Source organism: Patiria miniata, unplaced genomic scaffold (genome assembly GCF_015706575.1).
Source record: "Patiria miniata isolate m_02_andy unplaced genomic scaffold, ASM1570657v1 HiC_scaffold_29, whole genome shotgun sequence".
Classification (NCBI taxonomy): Eukaryota; Metazoa; Echinodermata; class Asteroidea; order Valvatida; family Asterinidae; genus Patiria; species Patiria miniata.
In genome coordinates this window covers 12,289,976-12,315,079 of record NW_024037068.1, presented here as the reverse complement: position 1 = coordinate 12,315,079, position 25,104 = coordinate 12,289,976, and the positions used below count along the sequence as shown (strand labels likewise).

Sequence of the window (25,104 nt, the reverse complement as noted above, 5' to 3'; positions counted from 1 at the left end):
TGTTTTCATAAATGTTTACGTATACCATGAATATATTTCGCAAAACAACAATACGCGTTTAATGTGTTTAGGCGGGATGGTAAAGTATCTTCTTCAGTATTATTATTGTTGTCGTTCTAACTAAAGGGCAGACTGACTAATAAAGCTACAGATTAATGGGTGTACATTTAATTATTTCAGCAATCCTTTTTCTTTTCCTTTTTTTTAAATTGTTTTTGTTTTGTTTTATTTATTTATTATTATTATCACTTTTATTGTTATTATAAACATTTGTTTTCTTTTACTAATATTGTAAATTGTAAATTAAGCATTGATTCTAATGTATATGCTTGCAGTGGTTATGAATAAAATACTTGAAAACTGTATATTGCCCGTTGACCACATAAGGAATGTTCTGGTGAGTTCCGGTTGGTTTCAGGCACCCCGAGTCGTATTTTATTAAGTTGTGTGTATTTTTATTGTTAAAGGATATAACGCTTATATACGTGGCTTTTAATATATAGTTTCAGTCCTTTTGTGTTTGCAGATGGATGACTGTTCTAGTTACGTTTTTAGATTCGTTTGAAAAGTGGGCGCGTTTGATTTTACATTATGTTGTAAGCTTGTTAATGGCTGACCGTGTTTGTTCTGTGTGTACTTTTTCTATGTTTTGATATTTAGTTACGGTTTGTGTTGAAGCCTCCAGTACGTCTTATGGGCTACTCCAGTGTTATATCTTGTTTCTTCTATTGTTTTTTGTTTTGTCTGTTTGTTTGTTTGTTTGTTTGTTAAGGATATCATTTTTACACACGCGGCTTTTAATATTTTGTTTCAGTCCTTTTGTGTTTGCAGTTGGATAATTGTTTAGTTAGGTTTTTAGATTCGGACTTAGTGATTAAAGCTTGTTTAAATATTGTTTTAACGTGGCCGTGTTTTTTCTGCATGTGTGTACTTTTCTCTGTTTTGATATTTGGTTTGTGTTTAACTGTCTAGTACATCTTGAAGGCTACTGCAATATTTTTTTTTTCTAATACCCTTCTTTTGTTTTGTTTTGCGAAATATATTCATGGTATACGTAAACATTTATGAAAACAATGTTCGATTCAAGAAAGTATGCCGAGAAACTGTATTCATGAATTATTGCCTTCATCCATAATTTGAGTTAACATATTCTTTTGAATACATTTTTCATTTTTCCCCCTCCTCTTTCAGTCCATTGTCTTTAACAATAATATTCATTCAGCGCTAATCCCCATGATCGATTTGCCCATCGATCCATGACGTCGCTACGCTACGAAGAACTTCATTAAAAATATATATATATATAATTATAATAATACAATAAATGAAATCATGTTGTTCATATTTTACATCAAAAAAATTATGATCATGTACAACGTCCTTTAAACTTTTGCTAAAGCTACATCCCCCCTCCTAGGAACGACGTCACGAAACCCTCAATGACCCTCATATATTGAGGGTCATGATCCTCCTGCGAAATACGAGGTCAAATGCTCCTGCTATACTACTAACGAACTTTAGCTATTTAAAGTAACATCAGAAAAGGCAAAACATTTTCAACTTACCAAATCCCGCACAGCCGATGCCCCCTGTAATTAAGGAATTGGAAAAGGTGTCAGAATTAAAAAAAAAAAAAAAATAGAAAGTCCAAAGACAAAACATTATATTTTATGTGGTTTGGGCCGCGTAGAATTTCTTAATTCAATTTTGTCCAGCCTAGTAGCATTAAAGCATTTGTCGTCTTATGTTTGTGGTTCTTTAGAGGTTTAAATTCGCATGATTGCACAAGGTTGTTAAGCATGTTAAATCGTAATGTAAGTAAAAAGTGAATTGGTGTAAGCAGGTTTTGTTAGCTGATAGCAATTGGTACTACAGGAAATCTGTATTATAATGAAAGAATTTTAACTGAACCATATATCTGTGTTAATACATAGTGTTTGGTTAAGCATGTTTATATTTTGGTTTCAAGTTTAAGGCCGACTGTGCAATATCGCCATACATAAACGCGATCAATAATTCTCCAAAGTACATGGTCAGTGGGTACTTGCCGCCCGAAAGTATTGACAATTTTACAGCAAATTTAACAACAAATCACGTCTTCCAGACAAAGAACAATTCTACCGCATTCTGCAATTGCGTAAGTATTTATGCTAATCAGAACATATCTGCCAATTTTGGAGAAACTGCAATTCGCATTCTTTAGAACTGGTTACAAAGAATGCAAATTGCATGCACACAAAAATTAGAAAATTAGATTTGTTTTGCAAAAATAGATTAATTTTTAACACAAAAAGAGAAACGAAAAAATCAACAAGTTTAAAGTTAAAGGGTATAGTAACTGAAAAGAAATGGTACTATATGAGATCGTATACACACGAAAGTATGTTATTCTTTGTGTTCACAAACCTTAGTAAAGCCTGTTTTTCGATTGTGTTTAATTATAAAAGTTTTAAAATACATTAAATTCATGTACTTTTATTTTATTTTTTGGTATTGTATTTGTAATTGTAATTGTACGTTGATGATGTAATTTGTGATGTATGGCTGGTCCCCATGGGTAAAGAAATGTACTTAATAAATATATATATAAATAAATAAATAGTGAGTAATAAATCATCACTGAAATATTGCCTTGGTTAATATTATCCAACGACCACATTATATTTATATAGTCTGGTATGACCACCCGTTTTGGTTGAATTTAACCGAAATTCTAACCCAAACAATTGAGTAAAGGACAACCCAATTTTGAGTAGTTGCAGTTTTTACCCTTCCTTGTGTAAAATTGACCAAGGCAATTTGTCAGTGTTTATCACTGTAAGACCATCTCGATCCACTTGCCGTGTAAATACATTCTGTTTGGTACATTTTTAGTTTACAAGGCCGACTGTGCGATATCGTCATTCATAAACGCGTTCAATAATTGCTCAAAAAAACACACAAAGTCAGTTGGTACATGCTGCCCTGAAGTATTGACAATTTCACAGCGAACAAACAGCGTCACGTCCAGACAAAGAGCAATTCTGCTGCAAAGGGAATTCATGCATAGGTCTAAATAAATATTTTTGGTTAATGAGAGCATATTCCCCAAATATGGCGAAACCGCGGAACAATGCTTTACTCCGAAGATTACAAAGAAATTGAATTCTACACTTACCGTTGGCGGTGGCGGGATCGCACTCTGTATGGAAATAAAAGAGATGACAGAATGACATTCCTTGAAACGCCGTGGCTATTGTTACCGCAGTCGAATGTCTGGTTCCCTTGCCTGACAACAGTGGCGCACACAAGGGAGGCTATGGGACTTAACCCCCCCCCCCTCCCCCCCCCCCCCAGGCTGCCATTTTGTTTTTAGCATTTTTTGGGGTCCCACAGTTTGACCTTGATGATATGTATGTGACTTATTTTCGAGTAGTTTAACATGGGTGTAAGTGGCGCAATAAGTGGCACCACCAACGTCAAAATATACCCTCCCCCCCCCCCAATAAAAAAAAACTAAATCCGGGATACGCCACTGCCTGACAATATTCGACGTCAGAATCTTTGGCTCTGGGAACCAGACTATCAACCGAATGGCTCTCGGGACATGATGTTCTTCTTCTTTTTTAATCCCCCAAAGCCATTAATCACTTGATTAAATAGACGGATTTGATTTAAAACATGAAAATGCAAACAAAATTGTGTCGTTCATCGACATTGAAGCCTCTGGAAATGGTCGACTGATATCTGCATGTTGCAACATGGACAAATACTCACCTTAATCTAATTTTGGAAGAATTTCATACTTGGTTAAGTACGAGTTTTGTCGGTGAAATAAAATTGAAACTTAGTATAAAGTGGAGTTGTTTTTAAAAAGAAACTTGCAGCCCTAAATTTTGACAAAATGCAATTTTATAGTGAACTAATATTTCCTGGCAAAGACAAGCTATCCGAATGAATACTTGAGTACACATCAGCTGGGAAAGTATAGATGAGTTGTACACTTACCGCTTCATCTGATTCTCCTTCCTGTATGTGTATGAAATGAAACAAAGAAGGAATATTTAGTAAACATCAATCTGCTTAACGGAATCATTGTGTAAACAGAAATGTTACTCCTCTATGTAAGCTCATTCGAACCAATTATTGGACCCATGAAGACTTTATCTATAGTACTCTGCTGCCTATATCTGCACATTACGTAGTCATATACTCAATGGGATATAATTTCGATCATTTTGACTCAATGACGTTGGTTTGAATGTTAGTGAGACTTCAAATCTCTCTGTGGTTGCCTTGAATCTCACTATATTTATTTACATTCGATACCTTTAAAACACATCTTTACCGTTGATGGAAAACAATTCAAGTAAGAAACACCTGTATTTTGAATTGGACAAGAGTACACGTGTTCTACTTTAGGACGGAAACGATCTTTAAGGTAAAGTAGAAAAGTAAACCGCTAGCATTAAACGGCACAAATTTCTTACGGAAAAAAAACCCAGGAAAATTAGGAAGCAAGAGCTTGGTAACTGGGAAAAAAACATGGTACTATAAAAGATTCTACACATATACTTGTTCCCTAGTTGTTGGGACTACACATGAGTTGTCCCATGGTACTATGGGGATCGAAGACGCTGAGGGGAAAGCAGAAAGCCCCCACAACTCGGTCCTAATTTGTCTGACATTGAAAAACTTCCCCATAACGCGGTGACGGCCCGGGCCCGCCCACAAAAGATAGGCCTATACCATAGAGCTATATTAAATTACTAGAGCGCTAACTTCGTGTACAAAGTAATGCCTGCTGGGCGCATCCTTGTTTGTGCACAAACCTATGAAGACCTAGAATTTATGTACGGCTTTTGTACGGCTATTTGCATATCTACGTTTGTATTCCAAATCGGTGTGCTATCATAGATATATAACTTTAAAAACTAGATCGGACGCGCGTATGATACGCGTGTTTTGACAGGACGCTGCCATTGGTCACGTGAATAGGGTCAAAAATGTTAACGCGCATTTCTTCGGCATGACGATCACTTGTACTCCATCACTGCTTGAAAATGGTGGCAATCTGTGCAGCAGTAAAGTTCAACTAAGACGGAGAAAGGGACCCTCTCAAGAAGTTAACATCATGTGTGAGTAACTTAATACACAGAATTTATCTCTTGAGAGTACATTTACTCAATATAGGCTACGTTACGCAATGCCAAATGGGCATAAAACACAGGAATGGGTGTGGAGAAAAATCCCCATATGTGATCCAAAGGATCCTCCGAATTTTGTAATAACCGCGCAGGGCCTACTTAAACTATTTTCAGTGTCTTGTTTTAAAAGTTAAGATGGTACTCCTGATCCTGAACATCGAATAACAATTATTTCTGGCCTAACATCACCCTCCCCTCTCCTGCTTTTCAATAATAGTCCGACTCCGCGGGGGAACAAGGATTGGGAGTCACTTTTTGTTGTGGGATGTGGGTGATTAAAGAAAATGCACCATTCTCCTAGTTTGAACACATCAATCAGAAATATTCCAAATGGCAGCAAATGGAATCCAACAAACCACGATCGTCTTGGCAGCGACCATTTCCCTGCAGAGTGCTTCAGGGTGGAATGGGGGAAAACACGTCTGCGTGTCGATGCCGCACCGTCAATCTTTGAAGACTACCCGACTCATTTGAAGCCTGTAAGTATTACAATGAGCCTTGGGGCCAGGATAGGCTATCGATAATTACTGTCATGTATTTAAAGGCCTATCATGTGCTTAATTTGTTTTATTTCGTAGAAAGACTACCGTCTCGTGTATGGACTTCAGCACGAGAGATATAAGCTGCCAATGGCAAAGAAAGAACCGACCCAAGCCCCCGTCGAAGATATTGCTTTAGTGCATGGCTGTACCGGCAAAACAGACATCAGCGATAGAGCATGCATACAGTATACCACCAGAAATGGATCTACCCTCAGAAGTAGCAGGAAGGCTATATAATCCAAGCTTGAACAGGAAAACAGACAACTCCGACAGGAAAATCGACGATCATGTCGAAAAAAAATCTTATCCGTCAGAGAGTTGGTAAAAGGCCTGAAAGAGGAGCAATTGTTACTCCAGAGACGGCCGAATAGATGGAAACACAGTTTCCTATTATCAGTGGCGTCACCAGACTTTTCAGTCTGGGGGGGGGGGGGGGGGCACAGGGGGGGGCACCAGCATTTGATGGGGGGGGGCACTTAGGTGGATACGGATCGCCGTCCTGGGGGAGGGGTCTAAGGGGAGGGGGTGCCCCTCCCCCTTTGGAAAATTTTCGCATACGGAGGATGGGCTAGATGCAAAATGGTGCCACATTTGATGCTAAATTCGATCTGAAGATATCTCCAGAAATTGCTATTTTTGAGGTAATGATTTTAACAACGCGCAGAATTTTGCAGAGGATATGAACCACATGCTGTCGATATTATGCCTAACCCTATCAATAGAACCTACATTTGTTGAATTAATGTGTGCATGACCCCCGACTCCTTTCTTGTCCTTCTCGTTTTCTCCCATTATCTATTAAGATGTAACAGGTTCCAGCATCGTTATTGGCTCCTATCAGGGATCTCACCATGCAATCCAAAGTTTGATCACACATCGAGTATGGCTCAGTATGCAGGTGTGAACATTCGCCATTTGTTCCTACAAGCATCTGACCTCAAATGACCTCTGCACCCCCTACACAACAGGGTTAATATATGGGTCCACAAATATAGGCAAGTATGGTGCCTGCGGACCCTCACATTCTCACATTTCGTCAGCTCCTTACCTGTCAACCTCAGACCAAGGCAACATACTGCAGTACCCTCCCTTCTCACAGCAGGTCCAGATTTTCGGCATTTCACAGGCATCCAATTCACGAGAGGTAAAAGACACACACAGACAGCAGACAAACACTCTCACCCATATGACAAATGCACACAAGCAGCATGACAATGAGTCAACTGCATTAAAAAAGGAATAGAATGAACTTGGAAGAGTAATGCCTAACAGAAGAATAAAGGTATAATATTTCTGCTTGTCTCTGTACAATATGAACGTGAAAGAATGATACGTGTGAGAAGAATGAAAGTATCATTTTTCTGCTAGTCTTCACATATTACAATATGAGCAAAATAGGAGCCTTCTCAACTACCCTACTTAAAAACTGGAATACTCTACCCCCCTCTTTTGTTTATATGACTTTAGAATGATATTTCTGCTTGTTTGACTCCTCTGTAAAATATGAATAAAATAAAAGCTTTCCTATCTATGAAGTACATACACATGTCGTTATTAGAGTTGCTAATCTGAACGGAGTTGCCACCTCCAGCCTTGAACAAATGACATGATTAACAAACACTTTGTTTTAATGGAACATCCATACCCCACCCCCTCTTTTTCATATCATATCAAATGACATCAATTATCCATGGGCACTTTGAGGAAAAAAAAAACATAGCGGTTACCCCCCCCCCCTATAACCTCCAGTGGGAACAGGGAAGGCCCCACCATTATTACTGTACCATAACCACTTGTAACTAATTTTGTTGTCGCTCTCCAAACGATGAAAGCACAGAGCAGGCACCCAAAGAATTACGAGTCTTTTTTGATAAGTTCTGATTCAGCATGCCATGGCAAAACAGCCTGTTTCAAATCTATTCGGGCAAACCCATTTCACCTGCCTAGTGACTGGTGGACAACTCATGACTGACATCTGATTTTTAAAAACCAAGTTTTCAGCACTGAATACAGTTCTGAAGAGACGGACTGCCTCCCAGGCTGTCATAGCGTTTGCCTGCAGACAATACCAGCTAGGTCAAAAGTGATCACTGACAATAAACATACCACTTGAATCACAGCATCAGAGTGACTATCACTGTGATCACTACACTGTGCAGCATAGGTACAGTAGGTTTCATGTCTTCACTCTTCAGCAATTTGAGAGAAGGTTTGGTTAGCAATAGAACCCTGATCAGTATCTTTAATAATGAGTACAGTGAAATACAGGTACAGTAAAATACGGGATCAAGTGGTTGTCAGATGGAATCATACTGTGAGGACCTACATGAATACTGGATGAGTGATGACTTTATGAACATGAGCAACTAGATCAGGGTAATTCTCCTGTTTCCGTAACTGTGTGCAAACTTATCCACGATTTCATCGAGGTCCAGTGATGCTGTCCGACCATAGTTGATGGCGAGTACCCCATGATCACTCGTCCTGTCCTCTCCACTCGTGCTTCGGAGATAATTCTTCTGAAGCTTCAGACAAGAGAAACTCCTTTCACACCCGGCTGAGGACACGGAAAGGGTCAGCGAAATGCAGATGAGCTTGTAGATCTCGAAGAATGCATCCCGGTATGGTAGCATGAGATTGGCGAAGTCCACCATGGATTCCACCCTGACGCCAGCAGCCCGTTTCCGCTCCAGAAGTTTCTTCGTTTGGTGCAGCTCACACTTAAGGTCCTCTTCTACACACCCGTAGTGGTTGGCCATCTCACGGAGGACCTCTTCTTGCAGGAAGACTTTGTTCTTGGGACTTAAGGCGCTGGTACCTCTTATGATCTGGCATGTGTCCTTTGCAAACCTTGACCGAAGCTCAGCAAGAAGCGCGTCCAAAATTGGGTAGAAGAAGTTCACCTTCAACTCCTCCAAGGTTGTCATCTGGTCTCTTCGCCCAGTGGGTGCCATAACGACCGCTTCATCAAGACGAGCAGGAAGGGATCGCTTCCTCGTAGGTCGGGAGGGCTTCTCGAGAGCAATGTCGTTCTCTGCACACTTCACCTCTGCCTCTTCGAAGAGGGTGTTCCATGCCTCGTCTGATGATCGGCACTCGTCCAGATCCTCGATGACTGTATCCACGAGACAGACTGCTTCAGCGAGGTCGAGGTCCCGAGCTTGGAGCTGATCGGAGAGTGTCTTCGTTTTCTTCAGAACCGCCCGCAGAACAACCAGGCCCACCACGAAGCTTCCGTTGATGACCGCAAGGAGTCCTCTGGCTTCCACAGCCCTGTCTTTGTTGCTCTCCTCAGCCAATTCCTCGAGAGTGGCAATGACGGCAGGGAGTGCTTCACTGACTGCAACGCAGGCTGTATGCTGACAGGCCCATCTAGTATCAGAAAGCCGCTTCAGCTCAACCGGACGTTTGTCCTTCAGGTACTCCTTCTGAGCTTGCAGGAACACCTGATGAGTGAACGATCCGGACAGGAAGACATACAATTTCTGCAGTATTGCGAAAAACTCACTACATAGGTTGGCACTCTTCAAACTGTCCACAAGAGTCAGGTTCAGACGGTGGGCGAAGCAGTGAGTGTAGATAGCCTGGGGGACAACCTCTCGGAACTTTGCCTGTACGCCAGCATTCGCCCCACTCATGACTGATGCACCATCATAGCACTGGCCAACACACTTCTGGATATCGATCCTGCTATCGTTGAGTGTCTTGTGGATGACTCTGAAGAGAGAGCCTGCATCAAGGCCAGCAGCTTCTTTGAAGTGCAAAAACTCCTCATGGATCTCACTGTTGTGGAAGTAGCGGACCACAAATGAGACTATCTCCTTCTTGGATATGTCCTTTGTCTCATCAACCTGCAAGGAGAAGTAGCCTGCAGCCTCGATGTCCTCTCTGATGGCATCCCGAACTGTATCGGCCATGATGTGTAGGAGCTCGTTCTGAATGACAGGGTGCGTGTACTTGGCATTGCGAGGGCCAGACAGTTTTGATGCCACGATCGTGTCATACTCTGAGATCAGGTTCAGTGTGGCCAGGAAGTTCCCTCTGTTCATAATCATACTCGATTGTCCTTCTCTGTTTCCCCGCTGTGCGATCTTCTGAGTAGCTGTCATTCGGAGGACCTTCGCTATTGCCTTGACGTAATGTCTGTTCTCTCGGACCAGCCTGATGTGTGCCTCATTCAAGAGGTTCCCGATGTTGGCTTGTGACTTGGCCCTCTGCTTGAATTCTGACCAAGCCTCCAGCGCAGCCTTATGTAAACGTTCATGTTTCGCCAACTTGCCATCCTTCCCCATAGCATGTCGCCAATTCCGGAACCCGTCTCGTGTGAACGACTGTTCAGTTACCTTATTGGCTGTTGGGAAGTGTCTGCAGGCATAGCAGAACACTGCATCCCGTTCAGCCGAGTACTCAATCCAGGAGTATGCACTGTACCACTCCTTGTTGAAACTCCGTTTCTTTTCACCGTATGTGGTCTGAGGGAAGGCCTTGAGATGTGGCTGTTGTGGGTCCTCCACCGGAGACTGGCTTATATCAGCTGGGCCTGGTAGCGTCCGTCTTGGGGCAGTCTCCTTGGCATCGGACCGTGGTTGTTGTGGTGTATCTTGTCCTGTGACATCTTCCTCCTCTGCAAACTCGAGATGCTCTTCAGCAAGTTCAGCCACATCCTCTTCACCACCAGATTCTTCCCAGATCAGCTATTCTACATCAGTATCTGTATCAACGAACGGAAAGTGAAGATAATTAAATGCCAGTGAATTTAATAATATTCAACGCCACCCATGTACAACCGTGATTGTATTAGTGAGAGAATTTCAATCACGAATTCCTTGCAACTGCTAAACATGTTGTTTTGATACGCCATACGTTCGGCGTGTGACTTATTTTCCAGTGCAGCAGATAAGGACTGTGTGTGGAGGTACGGAACCACAATCTTGGTTATGGACTAGTCTAGGCCTAGGCCCAGTTCAGCAAAATTAGGGCCGTGCTTCAATTTTTCGACTGAGTGTATACTGACGCAATCTTGGCATATATGACGCAGCAAAGCCGGCTCAAGTTGAAAAAAGAGTGACCATCTGTTATAGTCTGTTTTTTGTATATTCCCTAACCTTATGATCGTGGGTTTTTATACCCTAAACCTCATGATTGTCCCCTAAACCAATGATTGTAATCAACAACAGCTCATTAGAATAACAATTCACCACTTTACCAGTATGTAAACATGTGTTGAGAACGACAGTCCCTTTAATATGTTCAACTCAAGCCGCAAAGACGAACGCTTCCCATAATCCGCCATAACGTTTAGCCTAGTACCGTACTACGATGTGGTAGGCTAGGCCCAGCCTATGCTACATTCATTATGCTTACCATCACTCGTGCCTTCATGAACGGCAGCTGCAGGCGGTTCAGTAACATTCTCGATACCGGTCACATCGGTTCGTGGTATCTTGCTACTAGTTGGTGTACTCGCTGGCAGGTCCGATTTCCTCTTGAGGAACTTATCCATGATCAAACTCAATACATTACACACACATGATTTTAGCAGTACACTGGATTAGGACAACGAAAAGTCGAAAACAGGTTGAAAATTGTGGACGTAGTTCAGCACAGCCAGAACAGGGAAATTCATTGTTTTGAACGATGAGTCATGTTGCTCGCGAAGCGGACGTGTATAGCCGCTGGTATGGAGTGAGCACTGACATATTCAATGTAAATATCGACACCTGTTGTGATGGCGCGGGTTACGACTTCGATACCCGACGGTCAAGGATAAACTTTTTCATTTTTTCGCAGCTCATTTGAAGAAAATACGAATTACTGTGCTTCTTTGTCCTTGTGAAAAACCAACTCAGATGATGGGAGTTGAATATAACAAAATATATATATATTTTTTTTACCAACCCAAATCTCAGATGGGGGGGGGGGGCACTCGGGGGGCACTAGGTTTTCCAGGGGGGCACGTGCCCCCCCCCCTGCCCCCCCCCCCCCCCCCCGGGCGACGCCACTGCCTATTATGCAATTGGAAGTCACTTTGCCGGAGCTGGGAAAATGCGCCTTGCTCAACGAATCACAATCATAGTGAACAGATGAAGAAGTTTGCACTGCTTGACGAAAGCGTAATCTTTGTCAGAAAGAAGATTGCACTGCCGACTGTGCGTACAATGAGGATATAGCTGGCCACGCATGCATAACTGGGCCTCGTGCGTGGACCATAGCTAAAATTTAACAAGTTTCGCTTAGTATTTCGTTATCGTCTTATTGTTGCTCCTCAGAAATTGAAAGATTGAATAGCCCTCTGTTTGCGTTCATGCATATGAGGAAGATATATTGGATTACTTATTCTGGTTCATAAATTTATGGGAAGCAATACTCACCTGCTGGTGGTTGCATAGGCTAGACCTTCACATAAATATTCGGATGGTGACAACCAAATGTATTTTTTTTTCATGAGCAATGATATTCTTGACATCTTGATTAATGGATGCTATGGATATGGAACTGCCATTTCATCAGATTATTTATTAGCTAACGGGTAAGTTTTCATTGTATATAAATTGTTTATTACCTAAAAGTTATTTAAGTATTAGTTTGTTCAGTACTCACAACAGATGGCCAGACTTGTTTTTGTAGTCATCCATTCCTTTCAAATGTAATGTTCCTATAATTGAGGTTAGCAGTATTAATTGATGGCCCATTGAAAATCATCTGTCAGGTGACATGGATACCATCTGTAAATAAAGCTATTATTATTAAAGCAACGCAATATTTCGAGTGCCCGTTTTTATCGTTGCTCGTTTACAAAATGATTTTCTGTTATTTCATTTTGATGTTGGTAAACTTATAAGTTTATGTTTTGTCTGATAGGCAAGTAACGGTTGATTTTTATTGCACATTTTAAAAAAGAGGGGAAAATCTCATGAAACAGATTGACATTTTACTACGCTTTTGACATTTGCTTTGTTAAATATATAAGAACACAATGTGGCTACTTTTTGGTACAAATTAGTATTCTTGCCTGAAAATCAATTACCTTCAACACAGTCGCCAATTTGGCCCCAAAAAAGACACAGAGGCAAACTCATGTGTAACTTTTCAGAGGAATTTGAAGTGTCACATTGTCAAAAATCGTAGTTAAAAATGTCAACCTGTTGTTAAGAACTTCAACGCATAGCTGAATTCAGGTGGGGGTGTTGGCGATATTTTTCTGTCCAGCATTCACCAGCTGCCCTTAGCGCGTGGCCCTATTCACGTGACTTTGCAGCGCGTCCATGGAGAACCCAGACGTTTTGTGCACAGTAAATTGCGCGTTCGAACGCGCGTCCGATCTAGTTATTTCAAGTTCTATATCTATGTGTGCTATCGAAGCCAATACGCCCGGAACCAAGACGCACGGTCAGCAAATGAGCGTGTCATTTTGCTCTACGCTAACAGCGCAACGAGTGCGCTGCAGATGCTTTTTGTCGTCACGTTTTTTGAACCGTCAATGACGCGCTTAAGTTGTTTGCGTATCTTCTACTTGCACGTTGCATTTAGAATACACTTTCAAAATTCAATCCATCTAATTTCATTATGTTCTACAAACACGCACATGAATTCAAAATGTCTGCGCCCAGGACGGCTTCAAAGCGCCCCGCGCGCAGAATGAGGAGTTAGCACTCTAGTAATTTAATATAGCTCTATGGCCTATAGGCCTACACATTCACTTACCTTTAATTGTAAAGCCTGTTAAACGTTGTTGTTTAACAGTCATATGTTTACAATTTATTCATGAATTCCGTGTGCTTTGATTTTACTGTAGGCCTACTATACTGTATTGTATCTGTCATTGTACGTGTGTGTAGTAATTTGTAATGTTTGCAGGGCCCAAGTGGAATCTAGCTTTAAGTTGTCTGGGCATACCCTGGGTAGAGATGTGGTAAGCAAACAAATATAAATGAATCAATTTTTATTATCGAAAGAAATTTAGCTTTACCTGTTTTCCGTGTAAATATACTTTTTGTTTGGGCATTTAAGTTTTTGGTTACAAGTTTAAGGTCGACAGTGCAATATCTGAATTAAGCGCGTTCCATAATTGCTCACAAAGACATAGTCTGTGGGTACATGCCGCAGTAAAGTACTGGCAGTTTTACAGCAAACAAACCAAGTTACGTCCAGACAAAGAGCGATTCTGCTTCAAAAGGAATTCGTGCATAGGGTCTAACTATGAGAGCGTATTCCCCAATTATGGCGAAACCGGGAACAAACCTTAAAACAAACTCCGAAGACTACAAAGAATTTACACTTACTGTTGGCGGTGGCGGGATCCCACTCTGTGTGGAAATAAAATAGATGACAAATTTACATTTCTTGAAACGCCCTGGCTATCGTTACGCGTTACGGTAGTCGAGCGTCTGGTTCCCTGACCTGATAATGCTCAATGTCAAAATCGTTGGATCTGGGAACCAGACTATCAAACGAATGGTTTTCGGACTTTATTTTCCTTTACAAATCCCCAAAGCCATGGATCACTAAGAACAAATAAAATCAACTTCAATAAGAAGTACAGGATATTATTTAAAACATTAAATAAAAAAAAAAGTGTTTACACAAAAGAAATCGCTGTTATCGCTTTGTCTTTTGTATGTTTTGTGAATAATGTAGTTGGGGGAAACTTGGAATTGATGAAACGCACAAGTTCGTATTCAAATCTTGCATTGATATTATTGGATGGTGCAGTTGATTCTATTTACTCTTCCGAAGAGTCAAAAGCAGCTCAAACAGGGGATGGCACAAAGTCGTTTGTCGTTATGAAATAAATGAAGGTCGTTGTGCCGATTCAGTAATATTTCCCCATTTTGCAGCCAGTCCCGAAATCCTGTAAATACTTTTTAAAACGAGAGCATATCCCCCAATTATGGCGAACCCGCGAACCAAACTGAGAACTTCGAAGTTTGCGAAGAATGTGAACACTTACCGGTGGGGGCGGCTGCAGATGTTCATCCATCATCGGTATAGATATTTAGAAAAAAATACATGGTGAAAGAATGACATTAATTCATTGCAACGGTATTTCTAATCATTTGTGTTCGAAAATATAACCATATCGGAAAATGTCCTCGGATGAATTCGTAATCTAATGACTTATCTAGCAGAAAGTGGCTTTAAGTTTAAAAGCAAGCTTGGCATTGATTTCAATTAAGCAACGGCATACCTTTTACTTGATGAAGGAAATGACGATCAAAATTCAATTTATTTATATTTATAATAAATACATATATAAAAATAATAATTTCTATAATAATAATTTCTCCTTTCCTCTCTTTGTCAGATTTATTTGCCAAGATTGTATCAAGTTGATGGCATGTAGGCCTAAATAATTTCGATAGTGACAGCATATTCCCCAATTATGGCGAAACCGGGAACAAACCTTAAAATCAAACTCCGTAGATTACAGAGATTGCGAATTCTACACTTACCGTTGGCGGTGGCGGGATCCCACTCTGTGTAGAAATAAACAAAAGATGACAAAATAACATTCATGAAACGCCTTGGCTATCGTTACTTTCGATCTGGTTCCCCGACCTGACAATATTCGACGTCAGAATGTTTGGCTCTGGGAACCAGAGTATCAACCAAATAGTTTTCAGGACTTGATTTCCCTAAAAAAAAATCTAAAGCCATGGTTCACCAAAACAAAATGAAATCAACTTCAATACGAAAGTAGGATTTGATTTAAAACATGTATTAAAATAAAATAATATTTCGCCGTTATTGCGGATTCGATCCTGGTACCTTTGACAATGTAGTCCGACATTGAGGTTACCAAAACGAGCCAACAACGTGCTATTATTGCCGGGAGTGCAGTTATTAATTTCATAATGGATTCTATGTTTAGGAGGTTTATGCCATAACTAAAGTAGTTGAAATTCGTGTTTACGCAGAGCTCGAAATTAGCGATAGCCCGCTAGCCAAAATAATGGTAGCGGCGGGCTAGTCAAACCATTCCTTACGTAGCCCGGCTGGCGAGTCGAACATTATTAGGACACAGCAAAGATGAAAGGACAGGAAGTCTATCTCACAAACAATGAGGGCAAAATTGTACCAAAAGGATGGTATCAAACGTTTGTCTGCAAGAAAAAAAACAACAACATGCGGGCTAGTGAAATGGTCCACGGGCTAGTTAGTGGTCTATTTCAGTAGCCCGGCTGAATAGTGAAAACAAAAGTTACGGTCGAACCCTGGTAAGTTACGCGGTAAAAATCTATATGTTGGTTTGGTAGGCGAACATTTCCCCGTATGACTATTTAAGTTATGTTTTCTCTTCCTTTAGCATGCATATTGTTTGATTTGTGAATTAAAAAAAATACGTGAAAAACTATGAAGTGGGATTTCGCCTACAATATTTGCATTACTGCTTTTTGATATTCGTGGTACCAAAACTGACTTCTATCTCACAGTGAGTTACTTCACCGAGGGTGAAACCTCTGGAAAAGGTCGAGGGAGATCTATATGTCGCAACATCGAGAGAAAATCACCTTAATCGGATATGTCGGTTTAATAAATAACACTTAATTTAACCCTAAAAAGGCAGGGGGCGCATTCCGCCCCCAACCCCCCCCCCTTTCAACCTTTCCCGCAATACCCTTGCAAAAAAGCTTCCCAACCCGAGCTTTCCTGACATTTTAGCCTCAAATCGTGAGCATCTTTTGGTAGCAAACAATTCATTCCTGACCATGTGTTGCCGCGCAGCAAAAACAATTTTCGGCGCTGAGCGGCGTGAAAACTGAATTTCCCCATATGTATTGTACACAAAGAAGAATTACCATTGGTGCACGTAAATAATTAATTAGCCATAATTCAAAACCCCTTTAACATATAGTCATGAAATTTCATGTTAATGTTCATATTATGTTGTTCTATGCGTGCACCGAGTTTTAAAGTTTTTCATCTGTCGATGGCCGAGATCTCAAAGGAGGCCTGAATCCCCCCCCCCCCCCCCTACTCCGGCTGTGAAATAACCCGGCCCTTTTTAGGGTTAAAATGATTTACAGTTGCGCCTTATGGTTGCACTGGTTATAAGCTCTGTAGTTTTCAGCAATTTAGTTTGGACTACTACCCACACGTTGGATAAGTTTCATATCACTTTGAAGGGGAAAATTCAGTGACTACAGTGGACACTTTTCAAATATCACTGGTTTCTTATTCCAGAGATATTTGTGCAGATAGATATTGGCAATTTGTCATTTTGAACATTGGCAAGTAAAGCACTAGCTACATGGCTATTGTGTATTTCTCCTTCACCGACTTTGAACAGTACCAATGGCTTGTCAAGGGACAGCAGTGATCACCTTTATCCTCATCCTCATCTGGACAATGACTTTGCATTCATACTCCAAGGAGGAGTTTCTGGACATAAAGACACAATGCTCTGGGACTAGATTGCCTATTGATGTCTACCACTCAATTGTGGACTATGACATAAGCAGTGTCAAACCTACAAAGAGAGGAATTCGAGCTTTCTTCAAACGTCAACATTCTATCCCTGTTATACAATCTCACAAGAACAGGTAAATGAACAATGCATGTTCCACACCTGCCCTTCCACGCTGTCTTAGAAAGATTCCACTGACTTGTTTACAGCCCTTATGCTCAGTCTGTACGTAATAAGACGGAACTTCTTGAGACTTACATTCTTCAAAACTACCTGGACATCTTCATCATAACAGAAACGTGGGTGCCGGAAGGTGATCACGTGACACTCAGTGCACTAACACCACCCGGCTACGTATGCCATTCTGTGCCGAGGAATGGCAGAGGCAGTGGAATTTCCATTGTCAGTAAATCCTCGCTTAGTGCTTCCTTACAGCCCATACGGAAATTTCGTAGTTTTGAATGTGCTGAACTGGTTTTGAAGTTCAATGGTCAGAACCTGAGAATTATCGTTATTTATTGACCACCTCCATCAAGTAAAAATGGACTGACGCAAGGTATGTTCTTGGATGATTTTTCAACAATCTTGGATGCGCTAGCACAATCAAATGACAATTTCTTACTTGTTGGTGACTTCAACATTCACGTCGATAGTCAGAACTCCGAGGCATTCAATTTTGCCAAACGTCTAGAGACTGCTGATCTTGTTCAGCATGTACATGGACAAACTCACATGTCAGGACATACGCTTGACCTTGTCATCACAAGGGCAGGGTCAGAAATCGTCCAGGATATTCAAGTGGATACGTTTCTGTCAGATCACGCAGCGATTTCATTCACCTGCCTTGAGAAACGTCTTGCTCCAATCAAGAAGGTGACATACAGAAAATTGCGAGACATAAATCTAGAAACCTTTTCAGAAGAAATACGCGACTCACTCTCCACATTAGATACCGTTGATGATGTGTCACAGAAAGTCAATGCGTACAACACTAAGGTTCAACAGATTTTGAACATTCATGCACCTGAAAAGTGTAAAAACATTGCTCTCCGCCAACACATACCGTGGTATTCTAATCATATCAGATTGCACAAGCAGGCCGTGAGACGCGCAGAGAGGCGCTGGCGTAATTCTTGTCGTCACACAGACCGCTCCATCTTCATCGCAAAGAGAAACGAACTGAAACTAACTAGAGTTTCGCGTTTGTTGAGTTACAAACGCAGAGTGGTCGGGCGGACAGCCTTTTCATTATACACTGCCCAGTTAAGTTAGGAATATATGTTTATGTAGAAAAAGGATCACGAAATTAAATCCATTCAAGTACAATCAATGTTTCAAAAAGGTATCTTTAACGGTGTGATAAATTTCAGTAAACATTCTATGTGCACAAAAAGTGATTTCTGGTTTGATGACGTCATCAGTCAAAAATGGTTAGTGAATACTGAAGTTCGGAGAGGATATTTTTTTCATTTTAAAATTAAAATAACGTATGAAAATATGGGAAATATAATTGTTTGTATTTATATCACCTAACTTCCGGTTTGATGACGTCACAGCATTAGAGATCCAAAGGTGAACATTGTAATGGATATCATTATTTGGACTTCGAAGATATGACGGATCAAATGATAGAATTAAATTAAAACTCTGATCTTTTTCAAATTCTCCTTAAAGTAACTTCCGGTCTGATGACGTCATGAATTTGAAACCTTGCCAAGTTATCTGTGGTTAATCAGAGAATGTCAAGGGGCGATTTGGTAAATTTGGACGGATGGTTTTACAATTAAAGAAGGGAAACTCTATTTTATGTGCCGATAGGGGCGCCCTTTCGGATGATGACGTCATCAAACTTTTTTTGGGTCTTGCATTCCTCACTAAACACTTTCATAATATATATGTCTGTAGTGAAATGCTTCCGCTTTTGAGTTATAATACGTTTTTATTGCACTTCCGGTAACACCGGAAGTAAAGGTCAAGCGGTTTTGCGTCCGGGAACACGAAATGTTTCTCACGGCTTAGTCTACAACCTCACGAAAAAACGAACACGATACTCTATTTAGTTCAAAAGATATAACGCAAACTATTTTGTCAAAGTTTGCCCTATAAATCGCTTGTAATTTGATACCTGATGACGTCATGATGACGTAACAAAAAATATAACATCTTCGTAACATGGTTCAAGTTCACACAAGGTTTTGTTATCATACCGTGAACCGTTCGGAAGAAATGCTGCTTTGTTTTGATGTCAGGCTAACGTCTTCATTTTGAATTCACCTAACTTTGACCTTCCGGTAGACCCGGAAGTAAAGGTCAAGCGAGTTCACGTACGCGACAAAAACTGTTGAGCGATTAATGGTCTATCTGATTACAGAATACAAACATCTTTGATTGTTTAGTTCAAGAGTTATAGGTGAAAGTAATTGGTCACTTTTTCAGATAAAATCACTTGTAATTTGACACCTGATGACGTAATCATGACGTCAGAGTAATATGCACCACTTCGGATGAGGGTCGATATATATTGAAAGTTACAAGTTCATACCATATACCGTTTAAGAGAAAACCCGCGGAGAAGTATTGTCCGGAAAAAAAAAAAAAAAAGAAAGACTAGAGTTTCGCGTTTGTTGAGTTACAAACGCAGAGTGGTCGGGCGGACAGCCTTCTCATTATACACTGCCCAGTTAAGTTAGGAATATATGTAGAAAAAATGATCACGAAATTAAATCCCTTCAAGTACAATCAATGTTTCAAAAAGGTATCTTTAACGGTGTGATAAACTTCAGTAAACATTCTATGTGCACAAAAAGTTATTTCTGGTTTGATGACGTCATCAGTCAAAAATGGTTAGTGAATACTGATAAGGTTCGGAGAGGATAATTTGTCTTTTTAAAATTAAATTACGTATGAAAATATGGGAAATATAATTGTTTGTATTAATATCACCTAACTTCCGGTTTGACGACGTATTTATAACACCTAACTTCCGGTTTGATGACGTCACAGCATTAGAGATCCAAAGGTGAACATTGTAATGGATATCATTATTTGGACTTCGAAGATATGATAGGGATCAAATGATAGAATTAAATGAAAACTTTGATCTTTTTCGAATTCTCCATAAAGTAACTTCCGGTCTGATGACGTCATGAATTTGAAACCTTGTCACCTTATCTGTGGTTAATCAGAGAATGTCAAGGGGCGATTTGGTAAAATTTGGACGGATGGTTTTACAATTACAGAAGGGAAACTATATTTTATGTGCCGATAGGGGGCGCCCTTTTGGATGATGACGTCATCACACTGTTTTTTGCGTCTTGCATTCCTCACTAAACACTTTCATAATATATATGTCTGTAGTGAAATGCTTCCGCTTTTGAGTTATATTCAGTTTTTATTGCACTTCCGGTAACACCGGAACTAAAGGTCAAGCGGTTTTGCGTCCGGGAACACGAAATGTTTCTCACGGCATAGTCTACAACCTCACGAAAAAACGAACACGATACTCTACTTAGTTCAAAAGATATAACGCTAACTATTTTGTCAAGGTTTGCCCTTAAATCGCTTGTAATTTGATACCTGATGACGTCATGATGACGTAACAAAATGTACAACATCTTCGTAACATGGTACAAGTTCACACAAGGTTTTGTGATCATATCGTGAACCGTTCGGAAGAAATGCTGCTTTGTTTTGATGTCAGGCTAACGTCTTCATTTTGAATTCACCTAACTTTGACCTTCCGGTAGACCCGGAAGTAAAGGTCAAGCGAGTTCACGTACACTACAAAAAATGTTAAGCAATTAATGGTCTATCTGATTACAGAATACAAACATCATTGATTGTTTACTTCAAGAGTTATAGGTGAAAGTAATTAGTCACTTTTTCAGATAAAATCACTTGTAATTTGACACCCGATGACGTAATCATGACGTCAGAGTAATATGCACCACTTCGGATGAGGGTCGATATATATTGAAAGTTACAAGTTCATACCATATACCGTTTAAGAGAAAACCCGCGGAGAAGTATTGTCCGGAAAAAAAAAAAAAGAAAGAAAGAAAGAAAGAAAGAAAGATTAATCGTAACAGATCCAAAGAGTGGTCGGGTTGTGCCCGACCACTCAATTAATCGTAACAGATCCAAAGAGTGGTCGGGTTGTGCCCGACCACTCAATGACCAGTAATGCTAAAACTGGATATATGAATGCTAAAATAACAGAATGTTCCAGTGATCCCAAACGGTTGTTCCAGATGGTAAAGAATCTTCTCGGTACAGCTTAAAGCACTACATTGCCAAGTCGTGACAATGACATGGATCTAGCCAACAGATTTAGCACCTTTTTCAGTGACAAAATTCAAACAATTCGAGATTCAACTGGAGGAGCTACAACAGCATTCAACTCAAATGAGCCACATACTTGCATTCCTGAACTTACAACATTTGAGGCTATTTCGATGGCTGATATTGTTCAGATCATTGCCTTATCTCCAAATAAGACATGTCGTCTTGATCCAGTCCCAACCTGGATTGTCAAGAAACTGCCTACGTCTTTCGCACCAGGCATCCTGAACATAGTCAACTCTTCCCTGGCAACTACCACGGTTCCAGAGAAATACAAGGTAGCACATGTAACACCTCTGCTGAAGAAAGACAGCCTTGATCCTGAACAACTGAACAATTATCGACCGGTATCAAACCTGCCGTTCATCTCTAAAGTCCTGGAGAGAGTTGTCCTACGGCAACTTACAAGTAACCTGGAGGACAACGGTCTTGTAGAAGACATGCAGTCTGCATACAGGAGTGGGTACAGTGTTGTGACCGCTCTCGTCAGAGTTTCAAACGACATACTTCACTCCATTGACAACCGGCAGATGGTCTTACTAGTTTTACTGGACCTATCTGCCGCCTTTGATACGGTGGACCACCGACTTCTACTGCAACGACTATCTGAGCGGCTCAGTGTGACTGGCTCTGCTTTGCGGTGGATAAAGTCATATCTTGCAGACAGATCTCAAACGGTGTGCATCGGTCAATGTAGATCTGAATGCCGGCCCCTTGACTGCGGTGTCCCTCTGGGCTCCGTCCTAGGTCCTGTCCTCTTCACGACATACACTCTACCACTAGGCGACATTGCTAGGCTTCACCACGTCAACTTTCATCTCTATGCCGACGACACCCAGCTGTACATGGCCTTCACACCGGGTGTTACTGCAGATGCAGCCTTCAAGCAGATGCAGGACTGTATCAGCCACATTCAGACGTGGATGGGTCTTAATTTCCTACGACTCAATGCGGAGAAGACACAGGTTCTGGTAGTGGGATCGCGTCACGACCATGCAGATTTCATTTCTCCCCAGTTCACAATCAGCACCCACGATTTGTCATCTTCCAGTAGAGTTCGCAATCTTGGAGTTGTGTTTGACAAATTGTTCAACATGGAATCTCAAGAGTGTGCAGAAGCGCAAACTTCCAACTGCGAAACATAACCAAAATTCGCAAATACTTGTCGCAAGATACAGCTGAGAAAGTAATCCATGCTCTGGTTTCTTCGCGCTTGGATTTTTGCAACTCGCTCTTGGTTGGGCTTCCAGCCGCATCTATTTCTCGTCTGCAACGTGTCCACACTAATGCTGCTCGAGTCGTTGCCCAAGCCAGAAAATACGACCACATTTCGCCTGTACTTAGACGCCTACATTGGCTCCCCATTGCCAAGAGGATTATCTTCCAAATCTGCCTCCTTGTGTTTAAGGTTTTGCATGGTCACGCCCCGCAGTATCTTTGTGAACTCATCTCCGCCAAGCAGAGCAGTCATGCTCTGAGGTCTGCAGGATCTCACTTGTTGGTATTACCAAGGTCAAGAACAGTCCGATACAGAGACCGTGCCAATGCTGCTCCTGCCCTCTGGAATAAACTCCCTGTCATACTTCGCCAAATAACCTCACTCGACACCTTCAAGAGGGAACTGAAGTCACACTTGTTCAAATAGATTTACATATATAGGTTTAATTATATTGCTATTCATATCCATGAATTCTTCAATTTTGTATTTTGTTTGTATTTTTGTAGGCGCCTTGATCGGTTTTTCTGGAGAAGTGCGCATTATAAATATATATTATTATTATATTATTATTAAAATGGAGTTTTGTCTTGCATGACATCAAGTTAAAAGGAACCTTGCAGCTGTCCTCACATGATTCAACAGTTCAATAGTTTTTAAGAGAGCCAACACTTCAAGGCAGGGTTGATCCCGAATTCTTTTTTTTAGGGAGGCGTGCTGAAATGTAGACCGGTTATTTTCTCCGGACACTTAGGCCTCCGAAAATCAATAGGTAGGTGTGTGTGCGTGTGTGTGTACAACCACAGCCCTATGGGGTACCGGAACAATAGGAGGTAAAGACAATAAATTTAGTTTGATATTGGACGTTGGACATTCACATTCGTTTATACAGGGAATGTCCATGTTGCTGTTTGGATATTGGACATTGGATATGCACATTGGTTTGTATAGTGAATGTCCATATTTTATTTGGATATTGGACATTGGACATTCTCGTAGGTTTGTACAGCGAATGTCCATATTTTTTAAACTCCAGGAGGAGTTGTAATTGAGATGCCCCCCTGCCGTGAATCGCACCGTCGGATTCCACCAGACGCCCTGCTCCGTTTGTCTGGTGATACATTGGACAATGCCGAATGTATGGCGAATGTCCATGCTTTACTTGGATAATGGACATTGAAAAGTCCAATAGGTTCGTACAGCAAATGTCTATAAAAAAGCGTGATTTTGATGCCTCCTGGCTGCCGTAAATCGCGTCGACGACTCCCACAAGACTCGCAGCTAAGTTTGTTAAGTTGTATTACACGGACATTTGAAATGCCCATATGTTTGTGCAGCGAAATGTCCATAATATGTTTAACTCCGGGAGAAGGCGTAATTGAGATGCCCCCCCCCCCCTCGCCGGGAATCGAACAGTCGGATCCCACCAGATCGACGCCCTGCTCCGTATGTCTGGTGATACACGGACATTGGAAATGCCCATGGCTTTGTATGGCGAATGTCCATGTTTTACTTGGATATTGGACATTGGACAGCCCTATAGGTTTGTATAGCGAATGTCCACATTTTTAAAGTCCATTTAAAAGGCGTCATTGTGATGCCCCCAGGGCCTGGCTGCCGTAAATCGCACCGATGACTCCCAGTAGACACGCTGCTGAGTTTGTCTGGTAATACACGGACATTTGAAATGCCCATATGTTTGTATAGCAAATGTCCGTATCTTTAAACTCCAGGAGGAGGCGTAATTGAGGTCCCCCCCCCCTGCCGCAGCCGTGAATCGCACCGTCGGATCCGACCAGACGCCCTGCTCCGTTTGTCTGGTGATACACGGAAATTGGAAATGCCTATGGTTTTGTATGGCGAATGTCCATGTTTTTAGTGTCCATAAAAAGGCGTAATTGTGATGCCCCCCTGGCTGCCGTAAATCGCTCGGACGACTCCAAGAAGACGCGCTGCTGAGTTAATACACGGACATTTGAAATGCCCATAATGTTTGTACAGCAAATGTCTATCTTTTTAACTCCCAAGATGAGGCGTAATTGAGATGCCCGCCTGCCGTGAATCGCACCGTCGGATCCCACCAGACGCCCTGCTCCGTTTGTCTGGTGATACACGGAAATTGGAAATGCCTATGGTTTTGTATGGCGAATGTCCATGTTTTACATGGATATTGGACATTGGACAGCCCAATAGATTTGAATAGAGAATGCCCCCCCCCCCCCGGCTGCCGTAAATCGCGTCGACTCCTCCCACAAGACCCGCTGCCAAGTTTGTCTGGTAATACGCGGACATTTGAAATGTCTATATGTTTGTACAGCAAATGTCCATATTTTTTAAACTCCGTATTTTAAAAGATGGTACCAGTCCACCCCCCCCGCACTATTAAATTTTACGGAGGCAAAGTGTCCACTT

At 41.2% G+C, this 25,104-nt stretch overlaps 1 protein-coding gene across 1 annotated transcript; it reads right to left on the bottom strand.

Moving 5' to 3' along the window:
• Nucleotides 1-8,094: 8,094 nt before the first annotated feature.
• LOC119735173 (zinc finger MYM-type protein 1-like) lies at nt 8,095-10,685 on the bottom strand. The gene has a single exon (XM_038208879.1). It carries the CDS (start codon nt 10,018-10,020, stop codon nt 8,095-8,097), a length of 1,926 nt encoding a protein of 641 aa, XP_038064807.1. The 5' UTR covers nt 10,021-10,685.
• Between the last annotated feature and the right edge of the window lie 14,419 nt (nt 10,686-25,104).